Consider the following 15,747-nt stretch of genomic DNA (forward strand, 5'->3'; position numbering starts at 1 on the left):
GCCCCCCCCCCCCCCCCCCCAGAAGGCAGCCACTGGCTGTGTTGTTTTGCTGGGCACTGATCCTGGCACAGGCCAGGGTGGGAAGCGAGGCTGCATCGGTGCTTGGCCACAGCCCCCGGGGCTGAGCTGGGTGCAGGATGTTCCCCCACCCCAGTGGGATGGTGCCGGAGGCAGCCCCGCTGCCCCAGCCGGCTCCTCTGCCCTTGCCCTTTAGCTCGTCCCTGCTCCAGGCTGCTGGGGTTGTGCAGCACAGAGCAAGGATACGGCCCTGAGCGGCTCGAGGTGAGCAGGATGGCAGCACAGCACGGCGGACGTGCAAACCTTCACACCCTGCCCTGCATTATACGGGCCCCCCCCTTGCCTCCCCACCGCGGCAGAGCTGAGCAAAAGCACAAGGCTGGAGAGGGGCTGACAGCGAGCGGGAACGGCCACGACGTTGTTCCCAGTTCCCTTTGATCGCAGCCCCCATCTCCCAGCACTGGTGGCAGCCGTGTCCACCTGATTAGCGTCTCGCCGGTGGCTGCACAAAATGAGCTTTGCTACAGCAGCTGCAGGGAGCTGCCTCCTCCGTGCCACACCGGTGCTGCGCATCAGGCCCCACGTGCACTGACTGCAGCACCCCGAGCCACCAGACACAGCACAGGCAGCTCCGCGTGTCCCTGCTGCCCTGGTGGCATGGGGCTGGGCTCTCCCTGGGTCCCCCACCGCTGCCCAAGGAGCGCACACAGCCCCCGGCTGACGCAAGGCAGAGGTACAAACCCAGCCGGGACAGGGACGTGGGCATCCCATGGCCACCTGCATGCCACCCTCCCACCCCCAGCACGTATCCAGCCGTAGGCAAAACCACCCCTGCCTCTGCAGGCAGCCTCCAGGGGACCTGCTGCAGGTTTTCTTCTCCTGCCAGGCTCACCCAGGAGCTTCCTGCCCCAGAAAGTGCTGTGGGAAAGCCTGGGGCCACCAGCTCCTGGCGGTGCCTGTCCCCATCCCCTGCATCCTTCCCAGGGACAGGTCCCTGTGCCGAGTGGCAGAGGACGAGGGAAGGCTGCCAAGCAGATGGGAGGCCGTGAAGTTCGTGGGTAACTTCGGGAAGTTTCCACCTCCCAGCACGATCCCAGCCTGGCGCCTGGAGCCGCTTCCACATTGCTCTCCAAGGGAGCAGCTGTCAGAGTTAGCATTTCAGTTGAGAATATTTCCTTTTGCCATCTGCTCTTGCTACTAAAGCCAGGCGAAGGCAGGAGAAGGCGACCGTGTCTGACTGGAGTAAATCACTTTTTTAAGCCTAGCTTCTTGCAGCTCCGTCCCGGCTTCGCTCTATCAATCACCGGGGCTCGCTCGCGGCGCGCGCGTTTATCCCCTGGAGCTCATTAAAACGAGCTCCGTGCAGCAGCAGCAGAGATGAGACGCCGGTGATGCTGCTTAATGAACAAACATCTTAATTACTGGGAGTTTTTTTTACCTCCTGACGGATCAGACGAGCAGCCTGGATGGAGCCGGCATGCTAATGACCCAGCACCGGCAGCAGAAGGGCTAAGAGCAAGTGCGGGTGCTGCTGGGGGCGATGCCCGCCTTCCCCCTCCTGCCCCGAGGGACTCGCAACCTTCCCGAGCCGGCGGAAGAACAGGCTCGTGGCAACCTGGGGCTGGGGGGGGGTTATTTTATTCTTTGCTTTGGTCTATACAAAAACAACTTACAGAAATAATAAAATCTTCCATTCCTGAACCACACTCCGGTAACAGTCCATCCATTTCCAGTCGGAGCATTAAAACCCTCAGCTCTAGAGCCTCTTTTTTAAAAAAAAAAAAAATCATAAGGTAAGGAAAGAGGGGACGGAAACACACCACTCACCAAAAAGAAGGGAAACGGGTTAAAATGTGCAACAGAGATCAGTACAAGGACACGGTTCCTAATGCTGGAGTCACTTCTCTATTGTTACTGTTAGGACAGGCAGTTACACAAAGTCAGCTCCCCAACGGCTGATCAGAAAGGATTAAACCGCAGACATCCCGATGGCTAAAACGAAGGTCTTGGGACATGGGACCGTTTGTTTTCAGCAAACTCCGGATTGGCCTGATTGAGTAAGTCAGAGTTCACCGAAGACAAAGGGTTTTCTCATGTTAGATTCCTTTTTCTAGGACACTAACACGCAGAACGAGTAGTGGGGAAGTTAGAAAGCACAAACTTAAAGACGGCAAAAGCCGTTGGCACCATATTAAAAATAAAAAAGAAATATATATATTCATAGAAAAGACTATTTTGCCAATGAAAGGTTGATAATGATGCAAGGTTTGTGTGTCTTAAAGCTTCAGAAACAGTATCTTGGATGCTGGATGCGGCAGTAGGTGCTTGAAGCAGTCCCAGGAGGAAGGACCTTCTCCACAGACCCACAGCGAAGAAAAAATAAAAAAAATTGAGAAACAAAACCTCTCGTGGGAATGGAAAAGTTTGTCTTCTCAGGCACTTCTGTCTCCCAAGTCCTTCTCGCGAATGCTCAGCTCTGGGGCCACCCTCTCGGGATGGAGGAAACACCTGCGGCGCGGCGGGAGGGAGCTCACGTCACCCAGTGCGGGGGGCTCGGGGGGCAGCGCCCCGCGCACCCCCCGGCGTTACCTGGTGCGGGGTCTGGGGCGCAGGTTTAGGCGAGCATGTGGTCGGCGAAGGGCGCCCGGACGCCGTCGCTGTAGGCGTCCATGGGGTAGTCTCCGTCCATGTCCATGTGCATGTCGATGGGGTCCAGGGGGATGTCACCCGAGTACATGGGGCGGTAGCCGGGGTCCAGCTCTGCCGGGGGACAAGGGACACGCAGCTCAGCTCCCGGTGCTGGGGGGAAGCACCCGGGCTCAGCCGTCCTCCTGCTCCCCCTGTCCTGGGCAGCGTTAGGCACGTGGTGCTGCAGGGGGACACCGGGGCCATCTGTCACCCCCTGCCCCAAAAGCTGCGGAGCCGAGGGGCGCAGCTCTTGGGGAGCTGAGCGTCCCCACGCAGGCCAGGCAGCTGCCCGAGACAGCTCGTTGAGAGCATTTAAAACCAGCTCAGCCCTCACTGCAGGACCCCGCAGGAAGGGTTCACTCTGTACTCACCGTCTGAGTAGGGCTCGTTGATGGGGATCATGCTCTGAGCCTACGAAAGAAGGCGGCACGGTTTTAAGACACGGGGAACGTGCACGGGTTCACGCGATGTTCCGTGGCTACGTGGTGCCCAACCCCATGCCGTAACCCAGGGCTTCTGGAGAGCCAAGGATGCAGCCCAGCCACCTCCCACCTCCCCCTGTCCATCCATCACCCCCATCCCAGCCCCACCAGGAGGCAGCTATAGCGCGCGGAGGCAGGAGGTGGCCTCCCCTGGAGGCCCCCGTCCCCGCGAGGCTCGTCCCCGTGCCCAGCGCGGTGCTCACCGCCTCCCACGCCGCGGGGTCGTGCTTGAAGAGGGAGTTGGTGAGCTCCACGGACACGCGCTTCCTGTAGTCAGGGTTCTTGTCCTCGGAGATTCGGAAGAGCACGGCAGCCGCGTAGGTGGCTGCAGAGGGACAGGAGGCACCACTGAGCCGGGCGGCACGGGGAGCCCGGCTCCTCGCCACGGTCAGCCCGAGGATTCCTGCTTCGGACGTGCCAACGAAAGGCAGCAGGGCCCAGGCCGGCTGCACTCACCTGTCCCCTCGTTCCTGGAGTGCAGCAGCTCCATGAGCGGAGCCGAGGCCCCCTCGGCATCAATGGCATCTGCTGCCTCCTTGTCCTGGGCCAGCTCGCACAGCACGCCAGCCGCGACGCGCTGGATGTTCTCCACGGGCGAGTAGAGGAGCTGTCAGGAGAGATTAACAGCAGCGTGAAGCAGTCGGCACGGCTGCTTTCGTGCTCCTGATGCAGCCCATCAGGTGCTGCCAGCTGAGTGCCGCGGCTCCCAGCCCACCACCAGGACGTGCCAGTGGCTGGGAGGGGGCACGGCACAGCCCCAGCGCCCCCAGCCCCTGACCTGCACGAAGAGAGGGATGGTGTTGAGCCGGAAGATTTCCATCCTGTTCATGGGGTCCCGGGCCAGGATGTGCAGCGCTCCCGTGCATCCCTCCACGATCTCCTCCATCTTCACGCCGTCCTGCGAGGGGACACACGCTCAACCACTGTCCCCAGACTGGGGCGCGACCACCTCGTGGGGACGTGCCACGCCATGGGGACGCAGCCAGCTTTGGGGGGACACCAGGCCACGCCAGGACCGGGGAAGAGGGGCACAGGCAGCGTGGCCGGACCCTGCCGCAGGGGCTCACCGTGTAGGGCTGCTGCGTGCCGGCTGCGACGTGACGCTGAGCATCCTGGTGCGCCTTCACCAGCAGCTGGACCAGGCGGGGGATGACGGCCGCCTCCTGCAGCGGGGCATGGTTGGCTGGGCACAGGGCCAGGTTGCGGATCAGGCCGATGGTAGCCTGGAGCAGGGACCGGGGGGTGGGGGGGGGACAGAGAGATTCGTTGAACAGGGACCGGAGGCGTGAGTGCACCCCGCAGGGCCCCCTGCCTGCTTCCCCAAGCTCTCTCTGCAGCACAGGCTGACTTCAGCTTCCTGCACCCCCCTACACCCTCCCATACCGGATCTGCCTCCCCCCCTTGCTGCGGGGGCGGCCGGGGGGGGGGCGAGGATTGATTTCACTACAGCAGCCGAGCACGAGCAATTTCCTCCCATTAGCGGCCGCCAAGGACACAGCCCTGCGGAAACTGCAGCAGCCACCGGTGCTCGCTGCCTCCGTGCTCCAGCTGCAAACCCCAGCAGGGACCAGCAGCCTGGGGGCTCGCTCGAGTCCAGCCCCCGGGGGCTCCTCCAGCCCCCAAATCCCGCCTCAGAACCCCTCACACCTTGACCAGTGGCCACTGGTTGGGCTGGTTGAGGAGCTTGACGATGGCGGGGATGCCGTAGTTGAGCCGCACGGAGTTCTGCGCCATCTCGGCCTCGGGGTGCCGGCTGGTGAGGTGCCGCAGAGCGCACACGGCCGGCTCGGTGATGTCCTCCTTGTCGCCCGCCCGCAGGATGGTGTGGATCAGGGCCTCCACCCCGTTCGACTGCGTCACCAGGGTCTTGTTCTTGCTGTTGTTGCAGGTCAGGTTGGAGAGGGTGCCGGTGGCACAGGTCAGCACGTTCACGTCGTCGGAGCTCAGCTGGTTCACCAGGATCTTGAGGACGCCGTCCAGCCCCTCCTGCAGGAGCAGAGATGGGAGGTCAGAGCAGTTCCCCCCACCACGGCCAGATCCTGCCCAGCTCCTGGGCTGAGCTGCACCCGAGCTCTTCCCCTCTTGGGGTGTCAGAGCTTCTCCCTGTTACGTGGGCAGAACGCCTGCCCCAACTGTGGGGGCTCCCCCCCCTCCCAGACACAATCCCCTCTCCTTCGAGCCCCAGCCTCATGCATCTGCACGGCGCCCGAGCTTGTGCAACCCCTGCTGCTGCTCCCAGCACCTCTCAGCATCACCTGGGCAGAGCGAATGGCAGCGCCCCAGACGTGCGCAGCTTCGCTCCGAGTTTAAAATCTCCACCAAGTTTTCCCTGCTGGAAACGCACAACCAGCGCAGCCTCCAGCTGCTCCGAGCAAGGCGAGAAGCCAGCGCTCCCCGAGCTGTCCCAAGGTGACCACAGCCCCGGACCCAGCTGTGCAGACAGGGCCAGGAAGGGGTTAAAGCAACGCGTGTCCCCCCCCCCCACGCTCAGCCGAGCCAGGGGACCCGGCTGCGTGCCTTCCACCGCCAGCCCGAATAGTTTCCACACTGCATCAGGCGCTAATCCGCGCGGAGTCGCAGCCTGAGCACCACATGGGGAACGCATCAGGAGGCGGAGAGGGGTTGGGAAGAGCAAGGGCCACCCTCGAGCCCCACGGCTCCCGGGGCTCGGTGCCAGGGCAGCATCCTCGCTGGGGGAAGGAGCTGCTGTCGTGAGCCAGAGCAGTGAGCAGCCCCGGGGATGCTGCCGCAGGAGGCGGGGATGCGGAGCAGCAACGAGGACGACGCTTCGGGTTCAGCCTGGCACCGGCACAGGGCTCCGTGGAGAGGAGCAGGCTGGCGCAAGACCCATCCGACAGCCCCGAGATGCTCCCCAAAAGGCTGCGCTGAAGCACGACGCCGTGTCCCCCGCACTCACTTGCTTGGTGGCCACGTCGGAGAGGTTCCGCAGGGTCCAGAGACAATTCTGCACCAGCCTGGGGCTGGAGCTGGTCAGGTGCTTGCCCAACGCCTGCATGCCGCCTGCCAGGGAAACGAGACACCGAGCCGCCTATAAATATCCAGACATGCAAAGCGTCCCCGGCGGAGAGGAAAAGGGAGCAACAGCAGCTCTCCGCACGGCGAGCGGGGGCTGGATGCCGCCCGACTGTTGCCTCCAACGCACGCTGTCGCCTTGTGGGTTAGCGGAGGCTAAATGCGGTGCAGGGAGGCAGCTCCCTGCCCGCCAGCCGGGCCGGCTCCTGCCCACGCGAGGGCTGAGGAAAGCACCTCAGTGAGCTGTCCCGGGCACCAGGCCACGCACAGGTGGTTTTACCGGGCTGTGCAAGGCTTCAGAGCGTCCTGCGCATCAGCTGCGAGATGACGGCAGCCATCCGGGGGAGGAACGACAGCAGGATGAGCCCCCTTGGACACCAGGGTCCCCCCTCGCCACCCCAAGGAGCAGGGAGCAAACAGGGTCTGGAGGAGTCACTACTGCAGGAGGACCAGCCCAAACCCTGCAGCTCTGGGGTCTGGCACGAAGCAGGGGAGCAGCCTCGGGAGGCCGGGCACCCTCGGTTGCATCACCCCAAAATCCCAAACGCCCAAACGTCCTGCTGTCCGCAGAGGCAGCCCCTCTTACCGGCCTCGACGATAGCGGGTTTGTTGCTGGGACACACCGACAGCACCTTGAGCACCCGGCTCGTGGTCCACAGCAGCTTCTCGTAGTTGTAGCTGCGCATGATCTGCACCAGGGCTTGGGGCCCTCCGTTGGCCAAAATAATCAGCTGCGAGGCAAAGGGGACAGGGTCAGGGGGGTGCAGCAGCAGCTCTGGCCACACCAGCCCTGCGCACCGCGGACCCCTGTCCCGCGAGGTGGGGTGGGGTGGGGTGGGCAGCGTCACCCCATCGCTTCGCTCCGGGGACCAAACCTCGGCACCCCACGCCGTGCAGCCACGCCAGGCTGCAGCGACTCGAGCGTAGGAGGAGAGAGCAGCAGCCCAAGAACAAAGATGGAGCCGTTGCCCAGAGCAGCAGATGGAGAAACCCAGCCAAGCCGCTTTACCGGCCAGACTGGGACCGTCTGCGCCGGCGGGGACGTCCTGCCCGCGAGGTGTCGGACGTGACAGCGCCGCAGACAGCGCCACCGGGGACAGCCTGTGGGGGGTGACACAGCCCAGACGGGGGCAGCTGCCCCCTCCCCGCTGCCCTCCTGGGCTTCGGTCTGCAAGGTCAAGCGGCTGTCCCCAACTCGCCACCCCAATCGGGTCCCCTCCCTTGGTGCCAGCAGGCATCCCCCGGGGCTCACCTTGCTCTCCTGGTTGCCGTAGGCGAGGAGCTGAAGGCAGTCGGTGGTGATGGCCAGGAACTTGGGGTTGTTCTTGTTCAGCAAGGGCACCATCTTCTGCAGCCCGTCGGCCAGGCGCACGGCCATCTTGGCCCCCTCCTGGTAGAGCAGCAGGTTGTGCAGGGTGGTGATGGCGTAGAAGAGGACCGACTCGACCGGCGAGCTGCAGGCGCAGGAGCCGCGTCAGCACCGGCGGCCGCCGCTGGGCTCGCCACGCTCCAAGCGGCGCCCGGGGCGCTGCCCGCACCCGTCTCTGCCCGCCCAGCACCCTTCCGTGGGTCCCAACGCCCCAAATCCCCATCCAGCCTGGCCTGGGGCACCACCAGGGGTGGAGCACCCGCAGCTCACCACCCTCAGAGGGAAGAATTTCCTCCCTGTATATCTAATAATCTATCTAATCTAAACCTGTATTTTTTTAATAAGTTTAAAGCCACCCCCTTTTGTCCTATTGCTACCCCCCCAACCAAGGAGTCCCTCCCCAGCTTTCCTGCAGCCCCGTTGGGACATGGAAAGGCTGCTGTAAGCTCTCCCCAGCGCCTTCCCTTCCCCAAGCTGAGCCACCCAGCTCTCAGCCGCTTCACAGCAGAGGGGCTCCGGCCGCTGAGCATCCTCGTGGCCCTGCTCTGGAGCCCCTCCAAGAAGCTCTTCCTTCTGCTGCTGGCCTCAGGCTCCAGGTGAGGTCTTCTTTTGGCACGGGCAGAAGCGGGACCCCTGCTGAGGCACAGCAGGAGCCCTCCCTTCCCCTCCTTCTGCCCCCACGAGCCTGGCTGGGACATCATCTTGGCTCCACCACCCTCTTAGGGCCACCCCGGGGGCCGTGCCCTGCTCCCGCCAGCACCCCCGTACCTGAGCATCCTGACGAGGGCCGGGATGCCACCGGACTTGAAGATGGAGAGCAGGCCCTCGCGGTGGTGGGAGAGGTTGTGCAGGATGCTGGTGGTGCAGCGGGCCGTGTCCAGGTCGCTGGTGCTCTGCATGGTGCGCACCACGGCCGCCACGATCTGGGACGACTGCATCAGGGCACGGCGGGACGCCTCCTTCTTGGAGAGCTGGTTCACGATCATGGCCGCTTTGCTGACGACCACCTGGGGTTGGGAGAGGAGTTGGTGAGGGGAGAGGTCCCAGGGCAGCCCCCCGAAGGCGCACCGGGGTTCCCCCGCTCTGCTGGGGCTGCCCCCATCGAGGGCCGCTGCTTGGCACAAGCCTCGTCCACCTCGCTCCAGGAGCCACGCTGCAGCTCGCAGCGTAGGGTCTGACCCACGGCACCAAGGAAAGGAGGCAGGCAGCGGGGTCCGGGGCTTCGAGAGCGGGCAAGAAGCCTGCGCAAGGCCAGGACTACGAGGGCTGCATCAGAGCAGCAGGGACAAGCCGCAGAGGTGGGCTCCATCCTGCTGCAGGGCGGAGGTGACCACAGGGCTTCGCCACGAGGAAGGGAGCCGGATGGCAGCAGCCATCTGGGACCCCGTTTGTGCCACCCTTGCTGGGGAAGCGCACCGCAGGAGCCCTGCAGCTGGAAGCCCAGGGAAACGTGCAATCAAGCCGCGCTTCCTTACCGGGTCCTCGTCGTTGAGCAGCTTGGTGAGCTCCGGGATGGCACGGGTGGCCAGCTCGGCGTCGTCCTGGTAGTTGATGAGGTGCACGATGGCAGACTTGAGCATCTGTGAGGGCTCGGCCAGGCGCTGCACGTTGGTCTGCTGCCCCTCCACCTGCGTGGTGATGAGCAGGGAGCGGTCCTCCACCGTCTCGGGGTACATGGCGGCCCGGACGCGCTGAGCCCGGGTCATGGCCAGCTGAGCCTCCATATCCGCTGCGGGGAAGAGAGAGGGAGGCAGGGTCAGGTCTCTCAGCCCCGCTCCCCAGATTTCAAGGAGCTGAGCGAGAAGAGCTCAGCGCCACGGCACCAGCCACGTCAGCAGTCCCAGCACGTCCTGCGAGGAGCCCGGCGCTTCCAAGCGTAAACAGATAGGGCGGCGTGGAGATAAGGCAACGCTCAATTATGCAGCGTGATTAAGCACTTGTCACACGAGGCCCGTTAATTAAAAAATTAAGGGTATTTGCAACTCAGGACCGGCTGGCATTGGGGATTAGGAGAAGGACACGGAGGCTTTCCTGGCTGGGGCTGCGGGGACGAGAGCGGCAGGAACGTCCCCAACAGAGACCTGTGGTCCCCAGCTGCCCGCAGCAGGGACCGGGCAGGATTTGTCCCTCTCCACAGGACTCTGTTTCCACCAGGAGCTTGCAGCTCAGCCCTCGGGGACCCATCACCGGGAGGCGAGCCACATGTTTGACTAGAGCAGATCTGCCCTCTTTTCAGGGATAAAGCCGGGGGAAGCAGCTCCTTCAGCCCAGCGGGCTGCGCCACCGTCTGCTTCGCCCCAGCAGCAGCGGGGGAAGGCAGGCAGGCTGTCAGGGCTTTACAGCGTGTACCAAGGGCTTTGCCAGGCACAGCGAGACAGGTTTCCTGAGCAGGCAGGTAGCAGAGCAGACGGCCGACCCGTGGGCTGGGATCAGATGTTCCTCTCCGCAGCCAACCGACCGGCAGGCTGGGATGTGTGTGCACAGCTCAGCACCAGTGCGGGCTCTGGCTGCGCGCCCTCGACGCGAGAGCTCTCGGCGCAGGGGAAGGAGGACGGGAGGGAGGATATTTTAGGCAGCAACAACTCCCAGGGTGTGGAAGGCTGCGTGGAGGAGTGCCCAGAAGGAGCACGATAAGCACAGGCCATGGGAGAGCCATGGGGGAGGTGGAGGAAGGAAGCAGAAACGCAGCTGAGCTATGGGCCGAGCCCCTTGGCATCGCCGCCCTCCCCAGGCCCCTACCTTGTGCTTGGCTCTGGCCTCCTCCCTGGCAGTAGCTCGTGGTGGTCTTCTTGATGGTGTACTGCTTCCCGTAGACCTCGTCATCATCCCCCAGGCACTTGCTGCTGACGGAGGGCACCTGGGTGTTGACGCCGGAGTGGATGCCCGAGTCGTAGGTGTAGGTCTGCTGCCACTCCGTCACCTTGATCGGCTGCTCCATCATGTTCATCACCTCCATGGCTGCTCTGCGGGGCAGGGAGAGCCGAGAGCTTGTAGGGCAGAGCCCGGGCTCTCTGCTCGGCACCTTCCTGCCCCTCTCCTCCTCTCCACGGACCCCCGGCGGCGCCCCCGCCGCAGCCGAGCGCAGCCGCCCGGGCGCAGCCCACGAGCAGATCGCTATCTGCCCTCCTCCCCCAAGCGAGATGAAAGGCGGCACCGAGATGACGAACCCACAGCTCAGCACTTTGCTGCTCGTGTTCAGACACGAAGAGCGGCTGCACCCGGCGCTGAGCCGCCCGCCCGCCAGCCAGCGCCCGCCGCGCGAGACCGCGGCTCAGCGCCTTGGTGCCGAAGTGCGAAGGGGCCTCCCCGCTCCCGCATGCAGGCTGTTTAAAGACCAGGTTTTCGGAGACGGGACCTGGCAGCGAGCTGAGGACGAGGCTGGGACTCCAGGAATAAAATAAACCTTTCAAAGGCTCTTCTGGGACGCTCCTAAAGCGCCTAAAAATAACCAGGCGAAGCCAGCAGCTCGGTTCTCCCATGGCAGCCTGGGTGCCCACCACGGTCTGGGTGCTCCCTGTGCGGAGCATGGTGCCAGCAGCGTGCTCGCTGCCGGCTCCCGGGGGTCACCAAGCAGCTGGGTTGGGCTGGGGGATGCCAGCGTGGTCCCCCCCAAGACTCATCCAGCAACGGGTGAGCCAAGCTGTGGCATGCTCAGGGTGTGCCATGGCTGTGAACAGTTCGGGGAGCAGCCAGAAACCTGGCGTCAGAGCCCTGGGAGGGGAGGGAGAGGGAAGCGGGGCAACCCCATCCGCTGGGAAGAGGGGCCAGCAGCAGCTGGTGCTCGTGAATTATCGCAGAGGGGTGGCAACGCTGCTCCAGCTGCCCTGGCAGCCCCAGCAGGGAGGCTCACAGCAGTGGGAAGCAATACTGGGAACACCCTGGGTATGGGGTCCCTGCACCCAACGCCAGCGTGGGAGGCTCCGGGAGCAAAGGGGAGCCGGGACCCACGGGAGATCCCAGGCAAAAAGCAGCTCCCGCCCGCAGCCGCCTCCTGCGCGCATGGCGATGCCGTGAGTCACCGCAGGGCTGGGGCAGACGGGAACGCTCCGCTCCCCGCCAGCCTCCAGCAGCTGCCTCGGCCTCCGGGGAGCCCGTCGGCAGGACGAGCCCTGCTCCAGCCTCGTCTGGCTGCTCCAGAGCCTCGGGGACCAGACTCCGATCCCCAAACGCGGCACGGCTGCTCCATCCCCAAACCCAGAACAAGCCAACCCGGGCGTGCTTTCGGAGCGGGGCTGGGTTTTTGTTGTCCGTAGCTTGGGGATCTGGGGGAGGAGAGGCGAGGGAGGGTATCGCAGCAGCTCAGGGGGGCCAGGAAGCTGCAGGGCTGAGTCACCGGCCCCGCACACAGCCCCCGGCCGGGATGGAGGCACCCGGCGAGCCCCCGGCCTCCTGCAGCACCCGATGCCGCCCGGGCGGGGATGAGTCAGAGTTTCAGACTCGATAAGAGGCGAAGGGAGCAGCTGCTGCACGGCGCCCGGCAGAGCTGGGAGCAGCGCTGCCAAACAGAGGCGTAATTACCACCTCCACCAGCACTGATTCATGCAGCAGGCTGGACCAGGGCGGCCGCGTGCCCGTGGCCCCGATCCAGCTCAGAGCTTTTAGGAGGCAGGGGTTAAAGGCAAGGGTCCACAAGGGCTGGCAGTGCCACCAGCATCCTCCCCAAGCAAGCAAGGGGCAGCAGGACGAGCTCCCCCGGGGCAGGCAGCCCCGGTACCCCACCACCCAAGTGAGTCAGGGCGTTGGGTGGTGGCAGAGGACGCGGATTGCGCAGAGCTGGGGGGGGGAGGCAGGGCGGCGCGCACGGGCTTGGCGCGGCTCGCCCCAGCGCTGCGGGCTGTTCCCAAGGAGCAGCCGAGCCCTGGCGAGCGGCACAGGCCGACACTCACCGGGAAAACATCCCGGCCCAGGTACACAAACCCTTTCCTGAGGAGGGGTGGAGGTCAGGGCGCAGCGAGAGCGGAGCATCCTGCATCCCACCACCCCCCCCCCGTCCCCCAGCAGCCTTCCTGGAAACGCGGTGGGGGGCTGTTCCTGTCAATTTGGTATTCTCTGAGCTGTAAAGGAGCAAGCCGCACGGCCGAGCGCTGCTCCGGCTTTAATGGGTTGTGCATAATGCATGTTTGTAAGGCAGTAAAAGGCAGCCCTGCTAATGGAGGCCACGGGAGGCAGGTTATTCCCATGGCAGGGAGCGGGCTGGAGCTGGGCTTTCCGATCAGCGCAGAGCAAAGGGGGTGACACACGGCACCGGGGGCAAACCCAGCCAAGCTGAGGGGTGGTGGTCACAGCAATCAGCCAGCCCCAGATCCTCCAGCAAAGCCCCAGCATGCGGTCAGGTGTCAGGGGGGTGTTGGTGAAAGCCAACCCTCCCCCTTTGGTGACCACGGTGTTGGAGCCTCCAGCTTGTGTCGGGAAATCGGACAAAACGCCACCAAAGCTCAGCCACCCGCCACCACAAACAGGTTGGCTGCCTGGATCACGAGCTGAGGAGCAGGCAGAGGACAAGGCTGGGGCAGCAGGAGGGGAGGCAGGCAGGGGAAAACCCCCCCTCCACCAGCAGGAAGGGTCCCACGGTGCCACCACGGAGCAGCTGGCACCGACGGGGCTCACCGAAGCCATCAGCAACCCCAGCGAGAAGCAGCGTGCAGAGCCCTGGCAGCAGCCCCGGCCACCCACCAGGTCCCCACACCAACACTTGGAAAGCTGCCCTGGACGGAGCTGGACAAGGGGAGAACAGAGCCAAGGGCATCAAAGCTCCTCCACGGCACAGACGAGGTGTGGGTGGGAGCACCCCGGCACCGGCAGGAGGGGCCCCTTCCCATCCGCACGCACTCAGCCAACCCGCCACGGCTGCTCTACAATTCACAGGCGTTTGACAAGCACTTAATTTTTTCAGACATCCACGAGTTCGGCTCAAACGCTGACTTTTTACATAGCTGTGCATTATGCATGAGCCATCCCCCCCCGCCACCCTCCTCCCTGTCTGCACCGCAAGCCTCTAAGACATCAAAAGCGAGCGGAGCTGCTCAGATCTGCGACGGGCTCAGGTGATCTGCCCCAGACAGGCTACAAGCAGCAAAAGAGGCCCAAGCTAACGAGCAGGGGCATTACTGGGACATACCAGCCCCGTTATAACGGGGCCAGCAGCATCGCCCTGCTGATGGGCACCAGCCCGGCACCACCGTGGGTTCGCTCACAGGTGGCTGGTGGCACCGAAGGTGACAGGGCCAGCAGAACAAGTGTCAGAGGCGCCAGGAGCAGAGGGGGATGTTTCCTGAACCCTGCGTCGAGCATCCTGTAGTTCCTCGCACCGAGGCCCGACACAAGCATTTCCATCCCCTCCGCCGTCCTCAGATGTCCTCGCTGCTCAGCGGGGAGCGAGCTGGCAGGTGACACTGCAGGCAGGGGATGCTGCTTAAGCCTGGTTTGACCTTCAGAAGCATCTGTCACGGCCACCCCGAGGCTTCTGGAGGCGAGCAGCTCACGGCAGAGCACGCAGAGACACGAGAGGCAGGACCCTCAGGACCCTCGCCTTCCCCTGCAGCTCAAGAGCCAGGCAAAGCTCTGAGTTCGTGCAGAAAACAGCAAGGAAATACCTGCTCCAGAAGGGGCAGCCCCACTGCAGAGGCAGGCAAACAGCTCCAGCCACCCCAGTGCAGGGAAGAGGTTAAATCCTCCCCCTGCTTCCTGGAGCCAGGCATCCTGGTGGAAAACCGGAGGAAGCCACCAGCACTGCACAGCCCCGGCCAGAGGGCTCATCTGTCTCCAGAATTATTTGATCAGCGGCCAGACGGCATCGTCTCCCCCCGGACACTGTCTGCAGAGGAAGTCTCCAGTAAACTCCAGTAAACACACGTCCTCCCGCCCAGAGTGCCCCTTCCTCTGGGGACAAGCAGGACGCAGCCTCCGGAGCCCAGCGCCGGCACCGGTTTCCAGCTGAGCCGCTCGGGAGAAGCGGCAGGGAAGCGATAAATGCTGCTTCGGGCAGAAATGGTTATTGCCCAGGGACTCCTTGGCACGCTGGGGATGGGGCTGAGGCTGCTGCAGGAGGGGAGCGAACCCCAGGCTGGGGGCTGTGATGCTCAGCAGGACCCAGCCCCTCTAGGTCAGCAGGTGGGGGCACAGCAGCACCCCCACAACACAGATCATGGACTCGGGGTGCCCAGAAGCAGGCAGAAACAACCCTGATGCAGTGGTGGTGCCAGGCAGGGCCTGATCCTGGAGCTGCCCTGGCTGGGCAGGGGGCAGAGGAGCTGCCTGCACCCCCCCCCCCCCCCCCAACCCTGCAGAGAACAAAGGGCAGTGGGGCTGAGCTGCGTTCAGGATTGTGTCCTGGCAAGCTGGGCTGCAGGAAGCACGTGAGCGACGGTAATTACAGCTACTTGGGCTTTTAAGAGGTATTTAAGGCAGGGCAAAAAATACCATGCAAGAAAAAAGACTATTTTAGAAGCACTCCTGCTGCACGCAAGTGATCTCCGGTCCTCCCTGGAGGAGCAGGAGGATTATTTGGTGCTGCTCAGACAAAGCAGGGACGATGCAGCAGGGCTGGGGCAGCCACGGCCCAGAAGTGACAGTGCCACCGCCGTGTGACAGCTAACAAAGCTGGGACAGCCACCGCAGAGCCAGCACTGTACAAAAGCTTCAGTGGCTTTGAAAAAGGAACCACGGCAAGAACAAGCGGCGCAAGGAGGGAGAGAAAGGAGCTTTTCAAGCCCTCGCCAGCATCAGTGGGATGCATTAAAGTCAGAGCCCTGCTCGCGCGAGCCGTTTCAATGAGGGCTGTACGGTGACGAGAAGTCAAAGGATTCAAAGGGGGATGAGAGAGCAGCTTGAAGTTTAATGAGGAGAGCGGCGGCGGCGAGCAGCACCGCGCACACCGAGCTCAGCCCCGCTCCGGCCCTGCCCTCGCCAGCCCTCAGACAAAGGAGCTGGCCGCCTTTGTTTGCGGTGTTTGCACACCCAGAGCAGGTCCTGGCCACCGCTTGCGCACGCAACAGGCTGCGGCCACGCGTGGCTCAGGTGGGCAGCGAGGGGCGCAGGAGCTGCTCTGCAGACCCACGCCCCATAACCAGAGGCAGCTCTTCAAGCTCTATTTATTTCTCAGCCGCTGCCGTCCGGGTGTATGAGAGCTGCTGACAGCCCCAGGGGAAGCCCCTGTTT

At 63.9% G+C, this 15,747-nt stretch overlaps 1 protein-coding gene across 2 annotated transcripts; it reads right to left on the reverse strand.

Annotated features, from left to right (window-relative positions):
- Positions 1–1,793: 1,793 nt before the first annotated feature.
- On the reverse strand, positions 1,794–10,713 carry LOC118158429 (junction plakoglobin). Of its 2 annotated transcripts, XM_035313088.1 has the most exons (14): positions 10,330–10,713; positions 9,066–9,319; positions 8,359–8,597; positions 7,474–7,675; positions 6,808–6,952; positions 6,106–6,209; positions 4,836–5,174; positions 4,256–4,411; positions 3,967–4,086; positions 3,645–3,795; positions 3,392–3,513; positions 3,078–3,117; positions 2,608–2,778; positions 1,794–2,526 (listed from the first exon to the last, which is right to left on the reverse strand). In XM_035313088.1, exons 1-13 carry the CDS (start codon positions 10,544–10,546, stop codon positions 2,633–2,635), a joined length of 2,235 nt encoding a protein of 744 aa, XP_035168979.1. In that variant the 5' UTR covers positions 10,547–10,713; the 3' UTR covers positions 1,794–2,526; positions 2,608–2,632. The 2 variants fall into 2 exon arrangements, with proteins under 2 accessions (XP_035168979.1, XP_035168978.1); XM_035313087.1 differs by having other exon boundaries at positions 1,794–2,778.
- Between the last annotated feature and the right edge of the window lie 5,034 nt (positions 10,714–15,747).

Source organism: Oxyura jamaicensis, assembly GCF_011077185.1.
Source record: "Oxyura jamaicensis isolate SHBP4307 breed ruddy duck chromosome 27 unlocalized genomic scaffold, BPBGC_Ojam_1.0 oxy27_random_OJ102517, whole genome shotgun sequence".
Lineage (NCBI taxonomy): Eukaryota > Metazoa > Chordata > Aves > Anseriformes > Anatidae > Oxyura > Oxyura jamaicensis.

Excerpts from the sequence above, each read along its gene's own strand:
- LOC118158429 (XM_035313088.1), bottom strand. The coding sequence starts at position 10,546 with ATGGAGGTGATGAACATGATGGAGCAGCCGATCAAGGTGACGGAGTGG. Across the intron at positions 9,320-10,329 it reads AGGCCAGAGCCAAGCACAAG|CGGATATGGAGGCTCAGCTG; the intron begins GTAGGGGCCTGG and ends TCTTCCCCGCAG. Across the intron at positions 4,412-4,835 it reads ACCAGTGGCCACTGGTCAAG|GCTACCATCGGCCTGATCCG; the intron begins GTGTGAGGGGTT and ends TCCCTGCTCCAG.